The sequence below is a fragment of the Cuculus canorus genome, chromosome 9 (assembly GCF_017976375.1).
Source record: "Cuculus canorus isolate bCucCan1 chromosome 9, bCucCan1.pri, whole genome shotgun sequence".
Classification (NCBI taxonomy): Eukaryota; Metazoa; Chordata; class Aves; order Cuculiformes; family Cuculidae; genus Cuculus; species Cuculus canorus.
This window is the reverse complement of record NC_071409.1, coordinates 26,271,437-26,289,499: the sequence shown is the minus strand read 5'-3', so window position 1 is coordinate 26,289,499 and position 18,063 is coordinate 26,271,437. Positions and strand designations below refer to the sequence as shown.

Sequence of the window (18,063 nt, the reverse complement as noted above, 5' to 3'; positions counted from 1 at the left end):
AAGAGTTGCGCAATGAAACAATCCCTGGAATACTTATTAAAAAAGTCATCCCGAGTTGTTAGTTCTGTGCACGTAAATAAGATGACCGGTAACTGTGGACGGGGACTGAGCTAGCATCTCATACCTACAGCAACACACCTCATAGCGCTGAGGAAACGCACTGTATGCTTTGTGTTCCACTATGTGTGCGTCAGTGCCAGTGGTCTTCTCAACCCTCGCTGTTACACACTCACGGAGGAAGACATTTTGAATAAAAATAGTTAAAATATTACAATACTTTAGTATAACTATCATTAAAATGATGATAAATGGAACTACCCACTCTGGAAATGTTCTTTGCACGTTGCTTTGCCGTCAGCAGCGCTGGAAGGAATGTTACACTCGGGCATTCCTCAAGCAGCACGTTGACTTATGTGCTTACATGCTGGAACAAGTTTTATTTGACTTTAACTTTGTTTAGTAAACCCAAGCTCTCACATTGGTTTGGAGTCGCAGTGCCGTGTTCGCATGTGGCTGTGCAGGCAAACCCCTGTTTTTTATGTGCAATAGCAAAACACAGCTGGATGTGTTTGGGTGCGGATTTTATTTATAACTGTTTTAAGTTTTTAAACCGTTTTCTCTGAATGCATTTCCAATTTATGCCTGCACTTCCATGATATTTCTCTTCCAGTCCTGTTTGCCCACTTGTGCCTGTTCTTCAACAGAATTACTAAGATTTATTCAGTACTGGAAGCTGCTCAAAGGTCTTCCTGGAGCCCTCTCTTCTCCAGGATAAACTGGAGCCCTTCTGCTGTGAGGACAGGCTGGAGAAGAGAAGGTTGTGGAGAGACCTTAGAGCAGCTTCCAGTGCTGAAAGAGGCTGCAGGAAATGGGGATAGGATGAGAGGGAATGGTTTTCAGCTGAAAGACTTAGAGCAGGTCTTATGCTTCTGAGAGAAAGCTAGAAAGGAATTCTTAATGGATTCCTGCATTGGGAAGAAAGGTTTAGTTTGGGTGATTAAAACCCTTTACAGTTGAACTTGCTGTAGAGCCTTTCCCCCAACGAATTCCAAAGCGTGTTTCTCAGGAGAGTTAGAATGACCAGTCCTGCTAACAGCTCGTCCTGTCCCCACTGTACCTGTCCCCTCTTTCTGGAGCTGCTGGATCTGGGCTGCAGTGCATCCTGTTCGTTGGGACACCTCAGAAGGAACAGGCTGGGCACGTGGTCTGGTTTCCTTGGTGTAGCTGAGTCCTACGAGACCAGCTTTGTGCTGCTGGAGCTCGCAGGCAGGCTGCTGTGGAGCACGGGACTCAGAAGGTCTCTGCACCATCCAAAAACCAGGAGATGCTGCTGCCTGCTTGCCTGTCCTTTCACGTGGAGATGGGAATGATGCTGGAATCAGCCTGATGTCCCTGTAACCGGGTGGGAGCATGTGCAGCGAAGTTCTATTTGGAGTAATTCTGGGTCAAATGCAGAAACTGGGAATGGAAGGAGTATGAGGAGGAAGAAACAGTTTGTCTAAGGAGTGGTTTGGTGGCTGTTGTTGGCAGCGTGGCCCAGACACGATAGGATTGCCTGGCTCTGGCTTGCAGCTGGGTAAGGGTGTGTCAGGGTTTCAGGTGTGTTAGGGAGGTTCTACCGCGTTTAGCAAGGCAAGATCTGATGGAGCTGTGTGACTACAAGTTCAGTTTCGGTGCTTGAAATGCAGGAGACAAATGAGGCTCATTTTCACCCCCAGGAATGAGAGCCTGTAAATCCAGCAAGGCAGAGGAGGTGTCCGGCTGTCCCAGACGGAACAACACGCTATTTGGAAACCACCTCTGGCTAGAGCGGGGGTGGCCTGCAGACAGCCTGCTCGGTTGGAGGGTGGATCCCACAAAGCAAGAAGTGTCACGCTTTGATTGCTGTGGGAACGACAGAGCTCCTGGGTAGAGTGAGGAGAGCTGCGAACTCTGCTGAGCCTGCGGGTGACTACTGCTCGCTTCGTTTGAAACCGAGCTGGAATAGATTTGTGGGGATCATGGAATCCCTTTGTTAGAAAAGACCTTTGAGATCATTGAGTCCAACCGTGCCTGTCCACTCTTAAACCAGATCCCTGAGTACCCCATCCACCTGACTGTTAAACACAGGGATGGGGACTCCACCACCTCCTGCACAGCCTCTGCCCGAGAACCCTGTGACAGGGCATGCTGCAATGAGCTCCAGTCTCGGACTCCTTGGATCCTCAGCTCTGCACATATCTCCCAGGGGGTTGTAACCGGTTCTTGGCATGTCAGCTTTACAGTACGGCTGCATTCCAAGAGGAGTCCAAGTTGCCAGATAACAGTTTTCTGCTCACCCACATGAAGAAAGGGATGGCAAAATGTCAGAGATGTATAAGACATGCCAGCCATTAGCAACTTTGCCGTGTCGAGGTATCCTGCTTGAAGTGCCTCGAGCTGGCTATCCTCCTGGCTTTTATTGAGAAACAAATTGGGGCGTGCGGCAAAGAGTAAGAATTGCCTCGTTTTTTAGGTAGAAGCCAAAAAATCATGGGAAAATCCTGTAGGAAACAGAGGAGCTCCCAAGTTCTGTGAAGCGAACTCGCTGTGTTCTGTAGAATGAGTAAATAAACACCCTGAGAGCCAACGCAAAACACTTATTAACAGCTTCTGTGCTGCTTCAACAGCGGCTTTATTAAAAACCGGGAAAGGCACTGCTAGTAAAATGCTTTGTTCAGAGCGTGCCCACTCCCATGCCTCATCATTTGCAGTTCCCCCTTTTTTAAATGGTTTTGATCCATTTGAATTTTTAAGAAGCTTTTCCATGAGGGAGAGCCTAAAGCCTAGGCCAAGCTTTTCTGTAGCGGCGCTTGCTCCAGGTTCCGAGCAGTTTCTCCTGAAGAGAGGCGTGTGGTTTGGCTCTCCCGCGGTACCCAAGGTAGCAGTTACTGCGCTGACTAGCACTGCCTCTGAGAGGCGCGTACCCAAACCAAGAAACCTGTACTTAAAATCTTCCTTTCAGGCCCAGCAAACAGTGTGAGCTACCGGCTTCATCCCCTTGGAACTGCAGCAGCGCGGTGTCGTGGGTAGCGCAGTCCATGTCCCACCCCTTGGTCCTGCCCTTCGGCATCGGGGCAGTTCCGTGCGCTGTCTCCTGGCACAAGTGGTTTGGTTTGGGCAAGGAGGAAGAATCCAGACATAGAATCACAGCATGGTTTGGGTTGGAAGGGACCTCAAAGCCCATCCATTCCCACCCCCTGTTATGGGCAAAGACACCTCCCACTGGATCAGGGGCTCCAAGCCCCATCCAACCTGGCCTGGAACCCCTCCAGGGATGGGGCAGCCAGGATTTCTCTGTTCTGGAGTCTGTGAGCAGGACTGGGCCTTTTGCTCTTTTGCTTCAAGATGCTTTGTTTTGAACCATGCGTACTATTCACTAGGTTTTTGTGTCACTAGGTCAACTAAAAGTTTTTGGTGTTTAACCAACGCTCGTGAAATGCGGGGGGGATCTTTGTCCTATTAGAATTTCAGATTTTGGAGGAGTAGCGGTTTCTGTGTCTTGTTTTTTCCCCCCCAACACTTCCAGCAGTTTTTGATGTGAATCTTTGAAGTGTTGGACAAGCTGGGGCTGGATGAAACCCTCATGCGGCTCCTCTGGGGTAACAAATACCAGCCTGGTTTGATGGAAAGGAAAATTAGATGAATCTCAATGAGGTTTAAAGAAAAAAAATGGTATGTTTGGTTTTTTTTTCCTGTACAGGTGGTGAGGCCCTGGCCCAGGGTGCCCAGAGCAGTGGGGGCTGCCCCATCCCTGGAGGGGTTCCAGGCCAGGTTGGATGGGGCTTGGAGCCCCTGATCCAGTGGGAGGTGTCCCTGCCCATGGCAGGGGGTGGAACTGGATGGGCTTTGAGGTCCCTTCCACTCCAAACCATTCTGTGATTCTATGATTTTTAGGCCTTGCTCCTTCCAACACGATTGGTCACCCTCACAGTGCAGGTTTGGTTAAATAAAATAGCAAAATAAATAGCATCGTCGTAAAAATAACCATTTCCTTTCTGCTCTGTGTTCAGGCTGTTACAGCCAAACACCTGACACCTATCAAAACACCTTAGGATTCCATTTAAAGCTGATTTTAGAGGATGTCTCTGCTTCTCGGCCCACGGGGCCATATGCGTGGGACAGGGTCTGTGCCTCACTGGCTACTGCAGCCTTAAGGGATTGGTTGGCCCTGCAGGAGCTCTGGCCTGGACTTTGTTTCAGTGTGTGTGGCTCAGCAGCCGTATTTCTTTGCACCTCATAGCTTGTGTTCACTCACAATTTTTGCCCTGCTGCTTTAGAACCGCTCTGAGAGCAGCCTGAGCCTCGGGGGCAGAGCGAGCCTGTTCAGACAAGTGCACCCATCGGACTGAAAAAGCTGCCCAGCCGGTGCGGTGCAGGCGTGCGCACAGGTACGAACATCGCTGGGCTTCGTTTGTGTGTTGTAATTGCCACTTGCACCATGAGAGCTAACTTGAAATACAGATACGATTATGAAAGTCAAAGCAAGTGCTTACAAAAAAGGCTGCATCTCCTGCTTTTTTCTGTTAGCAGGCTGGCAGAACACTTTCCTGTGTGCAAGTGCCCACTCCTGCTCGGAAGAATTGGTTCATATTGGAGGTTTAATTTTGGGTCACAGTGTGAGGGGAGGGGACTTTGCCCTTTGGAAGGCTCTGGTGGACCAGTCCTGCCCAGGTGGCAGCCGGTCACAGCAGCTGCTCTGTGGTCCCGGATCCGGGGCTGCCTGTGGGGCCGGGGTCTCGTGTCCCTGTGGCTCGGGTCCAGAGTTGGGGGCTGGAGCTGTGCACAGGGCTGGCTCCCGGGGTCCACAGTCTGGGGTCCACCTAGGGGCTTGGGGTCGGAGGTCCTGGGGTGTGAAGGTCTGAGTCTGGGGTCCCAGGGTCTGAGGGTCTGGGTCTGGGGTCTGAAGCCGCCTGCAGGGTTGGGGTTGGGTATTCTGGGGGCGGCTGGTGGGTCTGGGGTCCTGGGCTGCCCACGGTGCTGGGGTACTGGGGCTGGAGTCCACCTATGGCACTGGGGTCTGGGGTCCAGGCTCCGGGACTGGAGCTGCTGCTGGGTCTGGGGTCCGGAATGCCAGGTCTGGGGTGCGGGGTCCAGGAGCTGCGGAGCGCCCATGGATTGGGGGTCTGGAGTCAGGGCTCTGTAGCCACCCGTGGGTCTAGGGGCCGGGTCTGGGGTCCTGGGGCCTGAGGTCCCAGGTCCACCCGTGGGTCTGGGGTCTGAATGCACCCGCAGGATTGGGGTCTGGGATCCGGGGGCTGGAGCGGCCGGTGGGGCTCGGATCCCGGTAGTGGGGTCCTGTGCTGCCTCTGGCCACGCCCCCTCTATCCCAAAGCCACGCCCTCTTGTCCTAGAGCCACGCCTCCTCTATAACTAAGCCAGCTGAAGCTCCGCCTCTCTGTCTCTAAAGCCACGTCCCAAAACAAGTCCCGCGCCATCAAAGCCACGCCCCTTTCACCATCGCTCTGCCCCTGCACGAAGCCCCGCCCCCTCATGCACAAACCCCGCCCCTTCCTCTGGCCCCGCCCCCTTCCCGTGGGCCAATGGCGGCGCGGGGCGGGACGGGGCGGGTCGTGGCGCGCCGGCGCGCGGCGGGAGCGGCCGGGGCGGCCCGCGGGGCCGCGGGCGGAGGTGAGCGCAGCGCAGGGCCGGGGGGGACCTTGGGCCGCCTTCCCTTCGTCCCGGGGCTGCCGGCACACCGGGATCGGCGCGGAGCCTCCCGGGCAGGGAGGCACCGGGAGGCGCCGGAGTTGGTTCGTTCTCCGCGGTTCCACCGGGTTACCGGGGGGCAGGGGCGGGGCCGGTAACGGGGGCCGCGTGGAGAAGGCACAGGAGGCGAATCCCCGTGGGCCGGCAAAGCGCCATCGCAGCCCGGAAAGGAAACGGCGTCCTGGGCTGTGCCCGGAGCGGGGGGGGGGACTGCCCGCCGGGAGCCCCGGGTCTGGGTCCGCGGCGTAACGGGGGCACGGAGCTGTTGGAGCGGGTCCAGAGGAGGCCACGGAGATGAGCCGAGGGCTGGAGCCCCTCTGCTGTGGGGACAGGCCGGGGGAGCTGAGGCTGTTCAGCCTGGAGAGGAGAAGGCTGTGGGGAGACCTTAGAGCAGCTTCCAGTGCTGAAAGGGGCTCCAGGGAAGCTGGGGAGGGGCTCTGAATCAGGGAGGGCAGCGATGGGATGAGGGGAACGGTTATCAGGTGGAAGAGAGGAGTTGGAGATGAGATCTTAGGGACAAATCTTTCACGCTGAGGGTGGGGAGGCCCTGGCCCAGGGTGCCCAGAGCAGTGGTGCTGCCCCATCCCTGGAGGGGTTCCAGGCCAGGTTGGATGGGGCTTGGAGCCCCTGATCCAGTGGGAGGTGTCCCTGCCCATGGCAGAGGGTGGCACTGGATGGGCTTTGAGGTCTCTTCCAACCCAAACCACCCCATGATTCTATCAGTGAAGGGATGTGAGTTGAGAGCTCCTGCTGAGAGCGCTTCCTCCTTGCAGGCTCCACCGTGTGTGGGTGGTGGGATCCCTTTGAGGCAGGCACGGATCCCAGGCGCTGCTGGTCCTTTGCACCAGCTGCCGGCACGGGCGAGGGACAGAGCTGCAGTGGCTGTCACTGCACACATACCTTGCCTGGAGGAGCTCAAGTGAAGCCCTTGGTGTCCTGCACGGGTGTGTCTTCCGCGTTAGCTTTGTTTCTAGCTTTACTGCCGGCTGAAGAATGCTGCCGTGCTTCTGAAAAATAAGTTTATTCCATCTAAGTAGAAGCAGAAATTCGTTGCAACTTTGAAGCTATTTAAGAAGGCAACAAAAAGTGCATAACAACCTAAATTTTCATAGAATTATGGAATGGTTTGGGCTGGAAGGGACCTCAAAGCCCATCCAGTGCCACCCCTGCCATGGGCAGGGACCCCTCCCACTGGATCAGGGGCTCCAAGCCCCATCCAACCTGGCCTGGAACCCCTCCAGGGATGGGGCAGCCACCACTGCTCTGGGCACCCTGGGCCAGGGCCTCCCCACCCTCAGTGTGAAGAATTTCTAATTTTAATCTCCCCCTTTCCAATTTGAAGCCATTCCCACTCGACCTTGTACAGGTTTTGTTCCCGGTTGCTTCTTCAGACTCTCTTTAGGCTGAGCACAGGAGTCATCCTGTCTCTCTGCTTCAGGGAGATGGTGGAGCTGTGATGCTGCTCTGTGTTTATAGGGAATTATCAGGATAAATACTCAGTTCAAATAAGTTTTGGGGGGGGTGAATGCAAGGAAAGTTTATTTTTTCTTAGAACAGCTACTTTTGCATTTTGGTTTTGCATTGATGTGGGTGTAGATGGGACCTGGAGCGGGAGGCTGTGGGTGCTGTTCGACTCCTAACCCACATCCCTGAGCACCTCATCCACCCGTCTGTTAAACCCCTCCAGGGATGGGGACTCCACCACCTCCTGCGCAGCCTCTGCCAGGGCCTGAGAACCTTGAGGTGTTGGTGCAGGTTGGGCTCTTTAGGGATGTTTGATGGTTGTAACGGTGTTTGTGGCACGAGGAGGTGCTCGCGGCCGCTCAGGCCGGGCTCTGCTTGTCTAGGGAAACAGGGGTTGCTTCTGTACATCATGTTTTCCGCCCGGGTGCGTGTTTGACCTGAAAATCTGAATATACGCTGACTGGGGATGAATCTGGTGGTAAAAGTTGTTAGGGATGTGTCATCAGACAGGAGCCTGAGCCTCTCCGGGCTAACTTTTCACACATGAGGAAGGGCTTTAGCATCTGCAGCTCCTGTTTGACCTTCCCTGGCTGGTAGCCAGAGCCGGGCCAAGCGCCCTGGAGCTCCTCCTTTGGTCCAGTGGGTGCCCAGCTGGCCATGCCCTCAGGAGCCGGCTGCCTGCAGCGGGACAGGAGGCTCTGCTGAAGGCTCTCTGCCACAAGGCTTCTGTGTGCCTCGGCTGTCGCCGCTCGTGCCTTTTCCTTCTGAGTAACCTCAGTATTGGTCCCATCTTCCAGCAGCTCCTTGTTCAGAACAGGATTGATGGTCATTTTAGGAGCGGCTGTCTTATAAATAAATGGCCTCGTGAGGAGCATCCACTGATCCTGGGCAACTTCAGGTGCTTGTGAGCTCCAGAACGGCAGGAGCAAAGTCTTACCATGAGTTAGATTACACAGGACGTGATATGGAGGTGTAGATGACGCCAAGCTGTGGTTTCTGCTCAGATTAACAGTTAGAAGTGTAGCCTGGACCGCTGTCTCTGCTGAGTTTTGCTACTGTGGTGGTTTTAGAAGTTGTGACCTAGTTTTTTTCCTTGTCTGCGTGGCCACCGGACTGGGAAGTTTGGTGCCTCTGAGAAAAGGTCTAAGAAAGAATCTTTCTGCTCTTCTGGCACCTACTGCCGGTCGGTTGGGCAGTGGGCAGGGTATGCATGCCTTAAAGGTGGTCATAGAACAGTTTGGGTTGGAAGGGACCTTAAAGATCAACCGGGTCCAACCCCCCTTCTGTTGGGGTTGTTCAGCCTGGAGAAGAGAAGGCTGTGGGGAGACCTTAGAGCAGCTTCCAGTGCTGAAAGGGGCTCCAGGAAAGCTGGGGAGGGGATTTTTCCAAGGGCCTGGAGTGACTGCACTTGGGGGAATGGCTGTAAATTGCAAGGGGGAAGATTTAGATGAGACATTAGGAAGAAATTCTTCACGGTGATGGTAGGGGTGCCCAGAGCAGTGGCGGCTGCCCCATCCCTGGAGGGGTTCCAGGCCAGGTTGGATGGGGCTTGGAGCCCCTGATCCAGTGGGAGGTGTCTCTGCCCATCTTTGTTGTGTGTGTTGTCAGCTGGGCGTCTCAAGCCCAACTGGCCCAGCGCGGGGTGGGATGAGGGCAGGGGGCAGCTTGTCTCCTCTCCTGTGAGACGTTTGTCTGTACGGGTGTCTGCAAGTATAAGAAGAGCAAACTGAGAATGCTGAAACCTGCTGGTCTGCACGCTGGGACTGTGTTGGAGCAGCCCCCGTGTGTGCAAGGATTAGAATCTACCTCCCTGCTGATTTGGAAGGACACATAGGGCTGGCTCCGTGTGACTCCCCGCAGTGTGCTGCCTCCGTCCTCAGAGCGGAGAGGCACAAAGGAATGTGTTCAGCATCTGCCTTTCTCCTCTTGAGACAAAACACGTTTATTACGGAACAATAACCTCGCACTCCATTGAACGGTTTGTGGTGGCCATGCGAGGGCTGTCCCAGCGTCCGTGTCCACATACTTTTGATTGTTCAGACGTAGCCTGGTATTTGGGAAATGCCGCCAAAAGCACTGTGGAGCCCTGCAGCGTCCCTGTGAGCTTCTGCTGAGCGCGGCTTCGCTCTGTGCTGGCCGGGCGTGCAGGGGTGGTGGCTTTGGGCGTGTTGGGGTGTCTCACAGAGAGCCCTCTGCAGTCATAGAGTCATGGAATGGTTTGGGCTCGAAGGGACCTGAAAGCCCATCCAGTCCCACCCCTGCCATGGGCAGGGACACCTCCCACTGGATCAGGGGCTCCAAGCCCCATCCAACCTGGCCTGGAACCCCTCCAGGGATGGGGCAGCCACCCCTGCTCTGGGCACCCTGGGCCAGGGCCTCCCCACCCGCACAGCACAATCTTTCTCCCTCTTATCCAAATCTCCCCTCTTTCAGCTTAAAACTGTCCCCCTCATCCCATCCCTGCCCTCCCTGATCCAGAGCCCCTCCCCAGCTTTCCTGGAGCCCCTTTCAGCACTGGAAGCTGCTCTAAGGTCTCCCCACAGCCCCTTCTTCTCCAGGCTGAACAACCCCAACTCTCTTGGCCTGTCCTCGCAGAGGGGCTCCAGCCCCTGGATCATCTCTGTGGCCTCCTCTGTGCTCACTCCAAGTCCCCCTGGCAGTACTGCCGCTGCTCCCGTAGTGCCGTGGCGCTGGGGAGAGGCACACAGCCCGCGTTCCCCGTGGCAAATGAAAGATTTGCTCTGCAGCAACTGCCAGCAGCATGAAAGCACGGATCGGGATGCAGGAGCCAGTCTACTGGAACTTGTTGAGGTTTCTGTAATTGAGATTTTTGCTTGCTGACTGAGCCTGAGCCCGGCGTGGGTTTGCTGGGAGGTGGAGGGGTGCTCCCTGTGTCGGGGATCTGCCTTGCGAAGGCGCTGAGCAGCCAGTGGTGGTTGGAGTAGTTACGGTTCTGCGTGAGTCATCCTTTTGGGAGATGAGGAAAGTTTCTTGTCCCTCATATCTCGGGTGCGGTCCGGCAGTGTAGGGAAGTCAGTGGAAGGGCTGGGTAGCAGCTCGAGGCAGAATCCTTCCCTGCCCTCCGACGCCTGCTCCAGTGCTGCCAGACCTGCGTTAGGGAGCTGCATTGGCAGAAGAATTCATCAGCAATGATGATGTTGGTGTGCAGGGGGGCAGAGGGCACAGGTCTGAGCATCCTGTTTTCTCACCATGTTTTGGAATAGAGTCGTAGGCTGGTTTGGGTTGGAAGGGACCTCAAAGCCCATCCAGTGCCACCCCTGCCATGGGCAGGGATACCTCCCATTGGATCAGGGGCTCCAAGGCCCATCCAACCTGGCCTGGAACCCCTCCAGGGATGGGGCAGCCACCACTGCTCTGGGCACCCTGGGCCAGGGCCTCACCAGTCTCGTGGTGAAGAAACTCTTCCTTATGTCAAGCCTAAATCTGCCCCTCTCCAGTTTGTACCCACTCCTACTTGTCCTATTGCTACAAGCCTTTGTGAATAGATTTGGAGTTTTTTTTCCACTTATTATTCTTCCCATCAGATGGGTTTTTGACCAGAGTCTCATCAGCTTTATTATTGCTTTTAAGAGCAGGATGAAGACCATTGAATAAGGACTTTGTGTGCGATTGTGCTTCAGCAGTAGCTTTCATGTGGGACATCCATGAAAAACAACCTTTCAGGCTTTAATCTTCTGTTTTCTTCCAGGTTTCCTTAGACTCTGCTCACTGCTGAAAGATGGGAGAGATTGAGGGAACATACAGAGTTCTACAGACCCCCGGCTCTCGTTTGGGTGTCCAGAAGAGCGCGGGAGTGAGTACCTTGGAGCCGGGGCAGAACCTCTCCACTGCCATGGCCTCATCGCCTGCCAAAGCGCACGAGCGGGACCTGCCCATCAAAATCAAGATGTTGGACAACACGGTGGAAATACTTGACATTGAGGTGAGAGATTTGAATCCCATTTCACATACCTGTAGCCGCTGATTTATGACAAGCTCCCAGGATGTGGTGCCCTACCGAGCTGGGGCTTTCTCAGACGGTGTCTGAATAAAGATTCCTGTAGGGATTTTACCTGCTTACAAGTAGTTAAATAAGCAGCGCGTCTTGTTGTTTAGAAACTTCTAAGTATAGCAGATGTTTTATGTTTCTAACAGACTTTGAACACAATCACATGCTGTAACAAGAAGCTTTAGCTGTTATTTGCTTTGGGGGAACACTAGCTCTCTGCTGCCAAACTGTTGTTGCTTCTCCAGGTGTGTGCAGCTTGGTCAGTTTGGCAGCTGGGGGAGCAGAAGAGGATTTGTTTAGTTACTGCTTTTTATTGGTTATTGTAAAGCTTTGTATCCTCTTTGACATTGAGGGGCTGGAGCGCGTCCAGAGGAGGGAACGGAGCTGGGGAAGGGGCTGGGGAACAGGGGGTCTGAGAGGTGTCTGAGGGCCCTGGGGCTGTTTAGCCTGGAGAAAAGGAGGCTGAGGAGGGGAGACCTCATCGCTGTCTGCAACTGCCTGAAAGGAGAGTGTGGTGAGGTGGGTGCTGAGCTCTGCTCCCAGGTGACAGGATGAGAGGAAATGGCCTCAAGTCGCAGCGGGGAGATTTAAATTGGACGTTAGGAAAACTGTCTTCATGGAAAGGGTTCTCAGTCTCTGTCAGAGCCTGCACAGGAGGTGGTGGAGTCCCCATCCTGGAGGAGTTTAACAGACGGGTGGATGAGGCGCTCAGGGATCTGGTTTAGTAGTGGACAGGGACGTTTGGACTCGATGATCTCGGAGGTCTTTTCCAACCAAGTGATTCTCTGATTTTCCTAGCTTCCCCATGGCTTTTCCTGTGGCAGCTCGAGCTGCTGTGTTGTCTTTGATCTCCCACTGAGGGGAAGCCCTTTGGCTGCGCTTGCATCTAACAGCCTTGGAATCCTTTTTCACCACTGCCCAGCTGATGCTTGGGTGGCTTTGCACTCCTGTCCTGGAGCTCTGCGCTCGCATCTCCACTGTTCTCCAATCTCTGAGCACCCTCCCTCCGTTCTCACCTGTGCTCAGGACAGTTTCCTGCTTTTGACAGTACCTTGGTTTTTGAAATTGCCTTCACCTGCTTCTCCTCCACCTGCTGGAACAGTCTTGACTGTATCCTTCCAGTTATCTTCACTGCTCTCTGGCTCCCAGTGCTGGCCTCGTTAGTTCCATCCTTCTATCCCACAGCACGTCGTGAGGCTTCCCACCCAGCCCAAATCCAGCTGTGGCTCAGCTCTTTACAGCATCTCAACTCCTGACTGCCTCTTGGCTATAAATAGTATCAGCCTGATGGAATTTAGTTTGGATATTTACGTGTCACGCTGTGCTTCACATGCACAGAACAGAATCTCCTCGCTATTGGCTGGTTTTGACTGCTGGGAGTCTCGCAGGTCTGACCGGTAATGCTGTTTCCGCTCACCTCCGCTTCTCTGGGGTGGTGCTGTTTAACCACACAGCTAAAACATCCCCTTGGGACCACCTCGCTTCACACCATCGCTGTTGTGGTCACCTTGCTGCTGGCTGCAGCCTCTCCGCTCTGGCTCCGTGGGTCCCCATTCCACGGGTCTCTTTTCTGTCGTCGTTCCTAGCCTGGTTGTTTGTTGCCTCGCTCCACTGGCTCCCTGTCTTTGTAGCTTCAGAGGCTGTAGGCTGCTCATCTCTGCGTTCAGTGTCCTTCAGGGCCCTGCAGGACCATTCCCCGACCGACCACAACGCAGTATTTCTATCACTGCTGCTGTGTTTCCCATTGCAACGAGAGGTTTTTGTCGTGATTCAGGCCCAGCCTGGCCAATTGCGGCCATTAAACTGAGCAGCTGGGCTTCCAGATCCCTTCCCGTTCATCCCCAAGGAAAGAGGAAAGCAAAATGAGAGGGAGAAGACTTGTGGGATGGAAACTGAAACTACAGCTTTAACGAAATAATCATTATCATAGAATCATAGAATGGTTTGAATTGGAAGGGACCTTAAAGATCATCTAATTCCAAGCCCCCTGCCACGGGCAGGGACACCTCCCACTGGCTCAGGGGCTCCAAGGCCCATCCAACCTGGCCTGGAACCCCTCCAGGGATGGGGCAGCCACCACTGCTCTGGGCACCCTGGGCCAGAGCCTCCCCACCCTCATGGTGAAGAAATTCCTCCTTCTGTCTAGTGTAAATCTGCCCCTCTCCAGTTCACAGCCATTATCATCATTGTGATGATGAAAAAAATAATAGAAAGTAATAAAATCTATAGAAATACAAGATCGTGCGCCCACCCCACCCTTCGATGACAGGCCTTTCTGCCTCCCAGTGCCCCGTGCGATCGCTGTGAGAGACAAACACACTCTCAAAAACGTGCAGTTCACTTTCAGACAGTGAAGTTACTCAGACGAGAGTGAGTTGGAGTCAGAAAATTGGCTCTAATTTAGGGCAAACCATATGTTTCCCACAATGAGAGCTATGTTATTTTTCTCTTTTTACCTGGAAAGCTCTCTCCGCTTGCAGCATCCACAGAAACACCTGAATTTGGGTGGCCAGTTAATGTCATGCCGCTCTTTACGAGCGCGGTCGGAACCGAGCAGCTTACAAACCTTTCCTGGTGGTGTGAGTGGGGAGGAGAAGCGCCTTTGTTCATCTGCCGAGCGTGGAGGACAAGTCCCATAGGCAGCAGCCGTAGAATTTGAGCCCTGCTAAGGCGCTGCCGACATCTCCTTTCGCTTCTGTCCCAACGAGGTAGTGAATGAGGGCGAACAGGGGAGCGATGTGAAGCTGCTTCGTGGTCTGTTGGGTGGCTGGTGGGATAGCGGGACCTGCGGGCTGCCCTTGGGGATGCGCAGCTGACAGTTCTCCTTTGAGTTTCCATGTTTGCTCTATGGTTGGTGTCGGCTGGGGCAGACGTGGGTCTAAAAACCAGGAGAAATTCCCTGTTAAGCAGCTGTCCCGGTGGGACCGCGGCTCCGGTCGCTGTGCCACTGCCCGCTCTGCTTTGTTTGTGCGGTTTTTTCCGCCGGGTGTAGAAGCGAGAGGTGGTGTTGTCTCCATTACCGCCTTCGTGGGGTTGGGGTTTATCGACTCAGGTCAGCGTAGTGGGGTACCGAGGCTTTGCTGATCGGTGCCGTGGGCACCGCTTTGAACGGAGATGGGACTTACAGCAAAAGACGGGGCTTTTCCTCTCTTCCAGCTGTTTTCCCTTCTGCCTAAGCAGTGTGGAAAATAACTTTATCGCAGAGAGAAGTGGTGTATCGGTGAGAGAGGCCTCTGGAGCCGGGACCTTGTCGTGCAGTGTGAAGGGAGGCTGATGCAGGAGCCCTGGCTGCGGCCTCGCTTGTGGAGCTGCCCAAAACGAGCCGCATCAGCGATTTTAAGTGGGCAGGATAAACAAATAGCTGCAATGACGGTGCAATCCGTGTGGCTTTTCCGTGTTATCTGCTCTTTTCCCTGAGATGTATTTAAGACCTTTCATAGAATTGTGGAATGGTTTGGGTTGGAAGGGACCTCAAAGCCCATCCAGTCCCACCCCTGCCATGGGCAGGGACACCTCCCACTGGATCAGGGGCTCCAAGCCCCATCCAACCTGGCCTGGAACCCCTCCAGGGATGGGGCAGCCCCCACTGCTCTGGGCACCCTGGGCCAGGGCCTCACCACCCTCAGCGTGAAGAATTATCTTCCTAATGTCTCATCTAAATATTCCTCCTTCCAATTTAAAGCCTTTCCCCCTCATCCTGTCACTCCATGCCCTTGGGAAAAATCCCTCCCCAGCTTTCCTGGAGCCCCTTTCAGCACTGGAGTTTCTCTAAGGTCTCCAGGCTAAGTCTGTCCAAGTGGGTGGTTCCAGGGGAATGATCTGAAAATTCAGTTTAATTCAAAGGAGTCCAGGTTTTACAATAGATGTTCTCCCAGCTTTCCTGATTTTCTAAAGACATTAAACGTGGAGGCTTTTGATCAGCATGAAAATATAGTGAGTCAGAAGTGGAAGAGCCTGGGCTTGGTTTGAGTCGCTAAAGTGACTGCGTGGTGTAATTACACTTGTGTGGTGCTGGAGGACCATAGGTTGTGCAGCAGCAAAGGACACTTTGGACTCTAAGAGTTTTGGGTATAGAGAGCTGTGTTTTATCCTTGCTTGAACGCTTTTGCGCTGATTTGCGGTAGAGTTAAAATGGGAGTGTATTAAATACAGAGAATATGGGCTGTGGAAGGTGTGGGGTGCAGCATGGGCTCCTGGATGGAGTCGATGGAGGGGATTCTCCCCCTCTACCCCACTCTGGTGAGACCCCACCTGGGGTCCTGCATTGAGTTGTGGAGTCTTCAGTATGGGGAGCACATGGATCTGTTGGAGAGAGTCCAGAGGAGGCCATGGAGATGATCCAAGGGCTGGAGACCTCCCATACTCAGGACAGGCTGAGAGAGTTGGGGTTGTTCAGCCTGGAGAAGAGAAGGTTCTGGGGAGACCTTAGAGCAGCTTCCAGTGCTGAAAGGGGCTCCAGGAAAGCTGGGGAGGGGCTTTGGATCAGGGAGCGCAGGGACAGGACGAGGGGAAGGGTTTCAGCTGAAATAAGGGAGATTGAGATGAGATCTCAGGGAGAAATATTTCCTGTTCAGGTGGGGAGGCCCTGGCCCAGGGTGCCCAGAGCAGTGGTGGCTGCCCCATCCCTGGAGGGGTTCCAGGCCAGGTTGGATGGGGCTTGGAGCCCCTGATCCAGTGGGAGGTGTCCCTGCCCATGGCAGGGGATTGGAACTGGATGGGCTTTGAGGTCCCTTCCACCCCAAACCATTCTGTGATTCCCACTCCCGCAGCCTGTCCTTGTACGGGAGGCTCTCCAGCCCGTTTCCCTAAGAACGTTGTCAGGGCTGAAGCAGAAACTGTGCAGCTTAAAATGCTGTTACAGAGCAGTTTGGGGTAAATTATGCACCCGTTAAAAACAACGAGCGTGCCGTGGGCACTGACGAACATTTCTGATGGTCGTTGCAGAGGCCATCCCTGCTGCGGGCCGGTCGAGCTCTGGCCTGAGCTGCCTCCTGCCTCTCCCTTCGCCCGCTCAGACCTTCCCTTCATAAAGGCTTTTTTCCCTTCTGTACTGTAAAAGCATTAACAGCTTAAATATGTGGGAAGTGGGAGGGCCGGCTCCTTCGGAATCCTATTAAGCGCCGTGCTGAGGGAACCGAGATGCTGTGTTAGATTCGTGTTGTTCTTCCTTGGCTGGGAAGAAGCAGTCAAAATTCCAGAAGGAATCAGAGCCAGATGTTTGTCGTTGCTCTGCTTCGACTCTCCTAAATATGGCAAATAAGCTGCCTTAAGACTTATTTTTGTCCGACCTCAGCAGAGAAAGTTAGTAATTCACTGTTTAAAATGTGAGTTATTATAGGGTTCGAAAAGGAAGTAATTGAGGCTTTGTGCTGTGTGTGCTGCCTGATTCTACTGCCTATTTTTTTAAGCCTGTTATTTTGTGTCTGGGGGCTCGACTTTTTCGATGCTAAGTAGGAATGTGGTATTGGGTGGGGAAAGGTAAAAGTACGAGGACATTGAGGGGCTGGAGAGCGTCCAGAGAAGGGAACGGAGCTGGGGAAGGGGCTGGAGAAGAAGAGTTCTGAGTGGGGCTGAGGGCCCTGGGGGTGTTTAGCCTGGAGAAAAGGTGCTGAGGGGAGACCTCATCGCTGTCTGCAACTGCCTGAAAGGAGGTTGTGGTGAGGTGGGTGCTGAGCGCTGCTCCCAAGGGACAGACCGTAGGATGAGCGGAAATGGCCTCAAGTTGCATCAGGGGACCTTCAGATTGGACATCGGGGGAAATTTCTCCACTGAAACAGTTCTCAGGCCCTGGCAGAGGCTGCGCAGGAGGTGGTGGAGTCCCCATCCCTGGAGGGGTTTCACAGATGGGTGGATGAGGTGCTCAGGGATCCGGTTTAGTAATGTACAGGGATGGCTGGACTCGATCTCAAAGGTCTTTTCCAACCAAATGATTCTATGAACCACAGCCATTTTATCGACAGACATTTGGGATGTGTGTCTTTTATGTTTTGTTTTGTTTTAAGGAAAGATGTGAACTTGAATTGTATTATAAAAACAATTTACTTCTCTACATTTTTCTGGGCATTGTGTGTCCCATTATGTGAAAAAGGATTTGAGTTACGCAGCAGCAAAGGAGAAACGATCTCAATATTCCTGTCTGAAAAGTCTATTAAATGCACATATTGTAACCCAAAATCACAGAAACAGTTGAGTAAAATGGTGATCATGTGTTATCACGGCCCTGGACACATGGATGCGATGGATGGAGGTCACACTGGTCTGGCCACGCTGTGCTGTACTCTGTGAGCTGCACATGTGTGTGCATGGGTGGAAAACTTGTCTTGAAAGGGTGAGAAGAGTGAATTGAGGAACAGCACAAGAGCCACATTTACTTCAGACTAAGGTGGTGTAACACTGAACTCTTTTTTCTGGTCTCTTTAATTCATCGTAAGTGTGCTCAGAACTTTCTGCCTGTGATTGTTCTGTCTAGATCAAATGTGATCAAGTAAAAGAGGCGTAACTTAATGGTCTTGGCATACGTGTGGTGGTACAATTCCTGTGCTTGATTCCTCTTGGGCACCTTCTGAAGTAACTGGTGTGCAACTCTGTAGAGAAAAGGCTGTTTCCTTGTTGATTGCCTTACTAATAATCATGGGATGGTTTGGGTTGGAAGCCCATCCAATCCCACCCCTGCCATGGGCAGGGACACCTCCCACTGGATCAGGGGCTCCAAGCCCCATCCAACCTGGCCTGGAACCCCTCCAGGGATGGGGCAGCCACCACTGCTCTGGGCACCCTGGGCCAGGGCCTCCCCACCCTCAGCTTGAAGAATTTCTTCCTAATGTCTAATCTAAATCCTCCCCCTTCCAATTTAAAGCCATTCT

The 18,063-nt window shown here is 53.6% G+C and overlaps 1 protein-coding gene across 7 annotated transcripts in view; it reads left to right on the top strand.

Moving 5' to 3' along the window:
- Positions 1-5,573: 5,573 nt before the first annotated feature.
- The window catches only part of FARP2 (FERM, ARH/RhoGEF and pleckstrin domain protein 2), a 63,085-nt gene continuing 50,595 nt past the window's right edge, over positions 5,574-18,063 (top strand). For 5 of the 7 annotated variants that reach the window (XR_008451174.1, XR_008451173.1, XM_054074098.1 and 2 more), the window contains exon 1: positions 10,901-11,134. Coding sequence is in view for 5 of the 7 variants with exons in the window: in XM_054074098.1 (XP_053930073.1) it covers positions 10,931-11,134 (204 nt within the window). In the remaining 2 variants the exon portion in view is untranslated. Of the gene's footprint in view, positions 5,772-10,900; positions 11,135-18,063 lie in introns of those variants that run through there. The other 2 variants (XM_054074093.1, XM_054074095.1) reach the window with 2 other exon arrangements.